The sequence below is a fragment of the Musca vetustissima genome, unplaced genomic scaffold (assembly GCF_032173495.1).
Source record: "Musca vetustissima isolate MV318-11 ecotype Yass unplaced genomic scaffold, APGP_CSIRO_Mvet_v1 utg154162, whole genome shotgun sequence".
Taxonomy (NCBI): domain Eukaryota; kingdom Metazoa; phylum Arthropoda; class Insecta; order Diptera; family Muscidae; genus Musca; species Musca vetustissima.
Window position 1 is genome coordinate 1 of NW_026875103.1, and position 8,361 is coordinate 8,361.

At 35.0% G+C, this 8,361-nt stretch overlaps 1 protein-coding gene across 1 annotated transcript; it reads right to left on the minus strand.

Annotated features, from left to right (window-relative positions):
• Positions 1-5,524: 5,524 nt before the first annotated feature.
• On the minus strand, positions 5,525-7,546 carry LOC133337622 (neprilysin-like). Its single transcript, XM_061545832.1, has one exon. The coding sequence runs from the start codon at positions 7,544-7,546 to the stop codon at positions 5,525-5,527; it is 2,022 nt and encodes a 673-aa protein (XP_061401816.1).
• Positions 7,547-8,361: the final 815 nt, after the last annotated feature.

Sequence of the window (8,361 nt, forward strand, 5' to 3'; positions counted from 1 at the left end):
ATTCCATTAAAGAATATTTTTGGAGATTTTAAAACCGGCGTGGATTTGTTAAAGAATATTTTTGAGGGCGTAGATTTTTTAAAGTATATTTTTTCAGGGACTACCATAAGGTAAACCCATGCACATACCATTCGGAAATCTATGAAAAATTGTATTCCATCTGATTCTTTTGTGTACCATTTGTATGAAATCGATGTTGATCTATATGTAAATCTGGAACTAATTGAGCAACCGTTGCATATACCGTTTGGTATGCTGCAGCACATAGCGCTGACCACAATATTATCTCGTGTATATGCAACAGACGTAGGATACTCGGTGAATCTGAATCGATTTTCACAAAACGTCGTATACTTTAATATGGACCTATCACAATACGATGTGCAAAATGTTGTATCAATCGGACAATCCTTGGGAGTTTGGTGCACCATTTACCATAAAATCGGTATAGGGGTGGTATATCCAAATCTGAACCGATTTCCACAAAATACGCTCTGCAAAATTTTGTCTGAATCGAAATTAAGATCGAATGTATGAGAGTTATATCTAAATCTGAACCGATTTCAACAACATTTCATAAATATCACCCATGACCTAATACAGTAGGCTGTGCAAAATCTTGTCTCAATATTGGGAGTTCGTGCACCACTTACATATGATTGGATAAACTATATATGGGGAAATATATCTAAAACCCGATCTCACCAAACTTTCAGGCACATCAAAGTGGACCTAATTTAGTACGCAGTGCAAAATTTTGTCTCTATCGGAAAAATATTGGAATTTTGGTGCACCATTTACATTAAATCGGACGAAACTATATATGTGAGCTATATCTAAATCTGAACCGATTTCAACAAAACTTCATGCACATCAAGCTGGACCTAATTCAGTACGCTGTGCAAAATCTTGTCTCAATCAGACAAAAATTGCGAATTTGGTGCACAATTAATCTAAAATCGGACGAAACTATATATGATAGCTGTATCTAAATCTGAGCCGATTTCCACAAAACTTCGCACACATTAAACTGGATATTTATTTAGTACGCTGTGCAAATTTTGTCTCAATCTGAAAAATATTGCAAGTTTAGTGCACTCTTTAAAATCGGACGAAACTATATATGGGAGCTATATCTAAATCTGAACCGATTTCAACGAAACTTCGCAGACATCAAACTGGTCCTAATCCAGTACGCTGTGCAAAATCTTGTCTCAATCGGAAAAATATTGGAATTTTGGTGCACCATTTACATTAAATCGGACGAAACTACATATGGGAGCTATATCTAAATCTGAACCGATTTTCTTCAATTTCAATAGGGTTCGTCCTTATGCCAAATTAGTGACCTGTGCCAAATTTCATTTTCAATAGGGTTCGTCCTTGGACCAATTAAGTGACCTGTGCCAAATTTTATCCAAATCGGATCATAAATGCGACCTGTACTTTGTTAACAAAAAAACGTGGACGGACAGACAGACGGACGGACAGACGGACATGCATAAATCGACTCAGAAAGTGATTCTATCTCGATTATTTTTGCCTGTTACAAGCATATGCGCAAAGACATAATACCCAGTACCACAGTGTGGTGAAGAGTATAAAAACCATGTTTTATAAGAGCACCAACAATTTTTCTAAAAATACCAAGCCTTATAAGGGCCTCAAGAATATTCTTAAAAAATCCATGCCTTATAACAACATCGGAAAATATTCTATAACCTAAAAAAATTCTTTAAAAATCCATGCCCCAAAAAATATTCTGTAAAAAATGCATGCCTTACAAGAGCTTCAAATAATAATTCTTTAAAAAATCCTATAAGATGCTTTCCGAAAACCAAGACTTTTTGTTAGAAGCTCAAAAATGTTCTTTAAAAAATCCACGCCTTTGTGAGAGTCTCAAAAAATATTCTTTAAAAACCCACGCCTCTGTTAGATCCTCAATAAACATTCATTAAAAAATCCATGCCTTTGTTAGAAGCTCAATAATATATATTAAAAAATCGACGCCTTAAGTAGAACCTCAAAAAATATTTAAAACACCGCTCCTTAAGTAGACCCTCAGAAAATATTCTTTAAAAACCCGACGCCTCTGTTAGAACCTCAATAAACATCCTTTAAAAATCCACCTTATTAAGGCCTAAAAAATATTATTTTGAAAAATCCACGTCTTCTAAGAGCCTCAATACACTTTATACACTTTAAATATCCACACATTTGTACTGTTGATCAGTTTTTTTGAGATCCGCCAATATCTTGGAATTAACAGAAAATTTATATAGTTTTTGAAACTGCATCAAAGGATATTTTAAAGAAGGTTCAATATTTTCTTTGGACATCCCGATAGTCAAAATCATTAGCATTTCAATACAAATCTAATGATTGTGACAAACAAATAACTAGACATTTGTACCACCCACACAATGCCAATTGTTTTCCATCTCACCTGTACACGAATGAAATGCTCATTCCATTGTAATGCACATTGCCGCGCTCCTTTCTGGTAATTTCCCAAACAATTGTTACGCTCACAACGATTCGTTCTACGCTCTCCAAGAGGCAAGACACTGTTGCTGCTATGGTCTTTTGTTTTTGAAACTCCGTTTTGAAAAATCCCGCTTTAATATTTGCATTTGTTGTTTAGTTACCAAGGCAGGATATTTCCCATGCAGTAGCCAGGACTTAAAAGGCTGGCTGGAGAAATTTCCATTGTCATTAATTGGTAATGAGAAAGGTGTTACCGGTAAAACAACACAGGACGACAAATTATTTGCCAAAAAAAGAAACAGAGAAAAACAATTGCAAATGCTGACAAATATTATTGGATACTCCCACTTCACATTTGGTCATTGTCCTAGCACGTTGTCCTTACGAATTGTGTTTTTTCTGGCTATTCACCTAAGCCGATCTTAGTTATTGTCTTCTGCTTAAAATCAATTAATATAAATCGATTGTTTTAAGAGAGGCCGGTAGAGAAATCTAATTGTTAAAAACATCTTTTGTTTTTCTTTAAGAAAAACTTTATTTAGTTTCTCTATTATCCTGAAATTTTTCTCATGGTGACAACTACTAATTGATTTAGTATTTCGGCATCCTTAGTGTAGGAGTATTTTTCTATTTTAGTTTGCCGATCGTTGGGTCTTTACCACCTTTTATATTGGGTTTGTCAGGTGACTTTTAGAACCAATTAGTTCGAAATCTTGACTTTGTGACTTAATTTTCTGGTGGGAGTAACCGAACTAAATTTTTTGTTGTAAAACGACTGCCTATTAGAGCATCGATTTCTTAAGGTTTGAGGTTTCATAAGTGGCGGGGATTAAAAAACAACATTTCGGAGGCTCCACAAGAGGTGTCGATTTTTTTAAAAAATATTTTTGAGGTAGTACCAAAGGCGTGGATTTTTTAAAGAAGAATTTTTGAGGTCCTAACAAATGCGTGGATTATTTTTAAGATCAAATTTTGAGGTCCTAACAACGGCGTGGATTTTTTAAAGATAACATTTTGTGGTCCTAACAAAGGCGTGGATTTTTTAAAGATACATTTTTGAGGCCATACCACAGGCGTGAATTTTTTAAAGATACATTTTTGAGGCCATACCACAGGCGTGAATTTTTCAAAGAATATTTTTTGAGGGTCTATCCAAGGCGTGAAGTTTTTAAAGAATATTCTTGAGGCCATACCAAGGGCGTGGATTTTTTAAAGAATACTTTTTAAGGCCATACCTAAAGCGAGAAATTTTTAAACAATATTTTTGAGGCCATACCAAAGGCGTGGATTTTTTAAAGATAAAATTTTGAGGTTCTAACAAAAGCGTGGATTTTTTAAAGATCAATTTTGAGGTCCTAACAAGGGCGTGGATTTTTTAAAGATACATTTTTGAGGCCATACCAATGGCGTGGATTTTTTAAAGATAAAGTTTTGAGGTTCTAACAAAAGCGTGGATTTTTTTAAAGATCAATTTTGAGGTCATATCAAAGGCAAGATTTTTTTAAAGAATACTTTTTGAGGCCATATCAAAGGCGTGGATTTTTTAAAGATCAATTTTTGAGGTCATATCAAAGGCAATATTTTTTTAAAGAATACTTTTTGAGGCCATATCAAAGGCGTGAATTTTTTAAAGATCAATTTTTGAGGTCATATCAAAGGCAAGATTTTTTCGAAGAATACTTTTTGAGGCCATATCAAAGGCGTGGATTTTTTAAAGATAAATTTTTGAGGTCATATCAAAGGCAATATTTTTTTAAAGAATACTTTTTGAGGCCAAAGGCGTGGATTTTTTAAAGATCAATTTTTTAGGTCATATCAAAGGCAAGATTTTTTAAAGAATACTTTTTGAGGCCATATCAAAGGTGTGGATTTTTTAAAGATATATTTTTGAGGCCATACCAAAGGCGTGGATTTTTGACAGAATATGTTTTGAGGGCCTAAAAATGCGAGGATTTTTTAAAGATATATTTTTGAGGCCATACCAAAGGCGTGGATTTTTTAAAGAATATTTTTTGGGGGCCTAAAAAGGCGTGTATTTTTTAAAGAATATTTTTTGAGGGCCTAAAAAGGCGTGGATTTTTTAAAGAATATTTTTTGAGGGCCTAAAAAGGCGTGGATTTTTTAAAGAATATTTTTTGAGGGCCTAAAAAGGCGTGGATTTTTTAAAGAATATTTTTTGAGGGCCTAAAAAGGCGTGGATTTTTTAAAGAATATTTTTTGAGGGCCTAAAAAGGCGTGGGTTTTTTAAAGAATATTTTTTGAGGGCCTAAAAAGGCGTGGATTTTTTAAAGAATATTTTTTGAGGGCCTAAAAAGGCGTGGATTTTTTAAAGAATATTTTTTGAGGGCCTAAAAAGGCGTGGATTTTTTAAAGAATATTTTTTGAGGGCCTAAAAAGGCGTGGATTTTTTAAAGAATATTTTTTGAGGGCCTAAAAAGGCGTGGATTTTTTAAAGAATATTTTTTGAGGGCCTAAAATGGCGTGGATTTTTTAAAGAATATTTTTTGAGGGCCTAAAAAAGGCGTGGATTTTTTAAAGAATATTTTTTGAGGGCCTAAAGAGGCGAGGATTTTTTAAAGAATATTTTTAGGCGTGGATTTTTTTAAAGAATATTTTTTGAGGTTATTTTTAGGCGTGGATTTTTTTAAAGAATATTTTTTGAGGTTATTTTTAGGCGTGGATTTTTTTAAAGAATATTTTTTGAGGTTATTTTTAGGCGTGGATTTTTTTAAAGAATATTTTTTGAGGTTATTTTTAGGCGTGGATTTTTTTAAAGAATATTTTTTGAGGTTATTTTAACAAAGACACCTCTTTCTGACCCTTACAAAAATATTTAACAAGTTCTAGCTCCTTCTGATTCTTAAAAAAAAAAATCTGTCTCTTTCTAAACTGATCCACTGAAATAACCTTGCAAAATTATTTTATTGAATAAAATAATTTTTATTAATCATATATTTTTATTGAATATGTATATTTGAGGTTATAAAAATTCGGAATATATATTAAAATAATAATACAATGTATAGAGATGTATTTATTACCACACAGTACACTTCTTGAGAGGATTCATTTGTGATCCAAGACGGCATTGAAATGTCTGCGAAAATGCCGGCATATTCCTGAGAGGTCCCAATACCCTAAATTCAGCATAGGCATGGGCATCAGTCTTAATATGCTGCACCTTAAAGGTATCATCACGTCCCGAACACCAAGTCTGTGCCATTTTAATAAAAAATAATTCATTATTGGTGAACTCCAAACCCGGTAATGGCCTCTCTAGACCCTCATTCCTTCCATACAATTCCATATATGAATGATAAGCCAATCTCGCGCCCGCATTATCAGCAATATTATCCGGCATTGTAACCGAACCATTTGTTTGTATGCCATGATAAATAAATTTATTATATTGATTCTCGAGGCAGCGTATTTTCTCCTTGAAGTGTCTTAAGGATGTTCCGGACCAGTTATAGGGTTTTCCTTCATAATTAATGCGATAGCCATTGGAGTCGAGGGCATGAGCCATTTCGTGGCCAATTAGCATTCCAAGGCCTCCAAATTTGAGAGAGGCTGGTAGTTGAGGGTGATATAATGGCATTTGAGATATGCCCATGGTCACGAAGGCCGTGTTGATGTAATCCGCATAAAAGGCATTGACACTATAGGGTGAGAGGATCGGTGGCACAACTGTCTTGTGTACCGAATGTAGACGTACCCTGGCATGATTGGCTTCTAGAGTTAATAAATTTTTATACCAATCCCCACCGATCACCAAATCTGTATAAATTTGATCACTCAACTGCCTATGGCGCATTTCATCCTTATAGCCCACCATAATGTCCATGGCCTGTAGCTTCGATACCACCTCCGATTTGGTATCATCATCTAACCAGCTGTAATTTTCGGTAATGTTCAAGAAGCTCAGCAAAATCGTCTGGGCAATGCGCAGAGAATCCTCCCTTCGCTCTGCATCATAAAGATGCTCAATGAACCAGGGTAATATGCCATAGGTGAAATAGGACTCGGTGTGTTGGCGGCACACCTGCTCTCTCTTCTCATCATTGGGTAAATCGGTTTTCCATATTTTATAAAATTTCACTAGGGTTCTCCATTTGACATAATTACGCAAATTTTCCGTGGATGACTTTCTCAAAAACCTCTCCAAATCGGTAAAGTTGCCAATTTGATTTTGTATATACCATTCTGATTGCACGGAATCTCCAAAAGCTGTTTTGAATACGAGTTGCCAATCCACAGGATCCTCTTCATGCTGCTTGAGAAACTCCCTCATTGTCAACCTTTCCGAAAATTCGTCATGTGCTACCTTCGATGTTAAATTCTTTTCAAATTCCAACATCACCTTAAATTCCGAAGCCACCTGACCCAGCTTCTGCAGCAACTCATCCGATTGTGAGGTATTATAGAAATTCTTCAAAACCTCTATGGGCCGATTAATCGAAATCTCAAATTGCCGACTAAACGTGCTATAATTCACACTCATCGGGAGGAGAGGGAAAACATTATAGGGTGACATAAAATTCAGCGGAATCCAATCGTTTTTTCCCGTCAGTTTTACCTTACCAAATATCTCCTTCTCATTATCCAGCATCGTTTTCAAACCCAAATTAATATCCTTACTGGCACTCAAGCAGGATCCGTAGAATGTCTTGGCCTTCCCCTCGGCAGTTTTTGACTCTTTGGTGGAATTTTTCAAAAAGCCCACAATTAAATCATTGATTTCACTTTGTATAACCCGTAGTATAGAATCTTTGCGTCCGGATGATGGTACTCGCTCACTCGTCTTCCAATTACCACAGGCATATTCATAGAAATTTTCACAGGGGTCCACATCTAAACGCATCAGGCTCTGCATAAAGAGACCCATTTCATGTAGCAACTCATCTTCATCGATAGTACTGGGTAGCTTAAAAATTGTATCGTCCACGCTAACATTTTTCGGGGAGGTTGAATTTTGTTTGCTGGCTGGTTCGGCGGCTAAGATCACCGCTGATGATAGCAGTGACCCCAAAATCAATAGAGCAGAAAATTTGAAAAACATTTTACGCCTCACTTGTTGGCTGGTTTCAAAATATTTTTAGATAACTTTTATTCTCTTCAATATATTTTTCCGAAGTGTTCTTTATCCGCCAATGGCTAAATATGTTCTAACTGATTTAGGTTGTGGTAGCTGTGATTTTTATATTCATATTTTTCCAAAAATTTAGAAAAATATTTTTCTTGATTCCAATGGGAGATATCACCAAGCGAAAAAACAGAACTTATTTTACTAACCATATTTCGGCATATGGTTTTGGAACGAATTGTTGGATTGCTCACATTTAAGCCACATTATAACCAAAACACTTGTCATTTGTTGTGGTTCAATGGTTTCAAAGTCATTGCAGAGGTTTTAGTGGCAATTGAAACAATTATAAATATTGTTAGGTTAGGTTATGTTATGTTACAACAGAATATTTATATAAAGAATATGACCTGATGATCCACAGGCGTGGATTTTTAAAGAATATTTGATAGAGCAATGATGATCCACGTCGTGGATTTTTTAAAGAATATTTGACAGAGCCAAGATGATCTATAGTCGTGGATTTTTTAGAGAAGATTTTTCTGAGCCCTGGTGATCTATAGGCGTGGTTTTTAAAGAAGATTTTTCTAAGCCCTGATAATCTATAGGCATGGTTTTTTTAAACAAGATTTTTCTGAGCCCTGATGATCTATAGGCGTGGATTTTTTAAAGAAGATTTTTCTGAGCCCTGATGATCAACAGGCGTGGAGTTTTTAAAGAAGATTTTTCTGAGCTCTGATGATCAACAGGCGTGGAGTTTTTAAGGAATATTTTCAGGGACCTTTTGACCT

What these genes read in the sequence shown, in the direction of transcription:
- LOC133337622 (XM_061545832.1), bottom strand. Translation starts at nt 7,546, where the DNA reads ATGTTTTTCAAATTTTCTGCTCTATTGATTTTGGGGTCACTGCTATCA.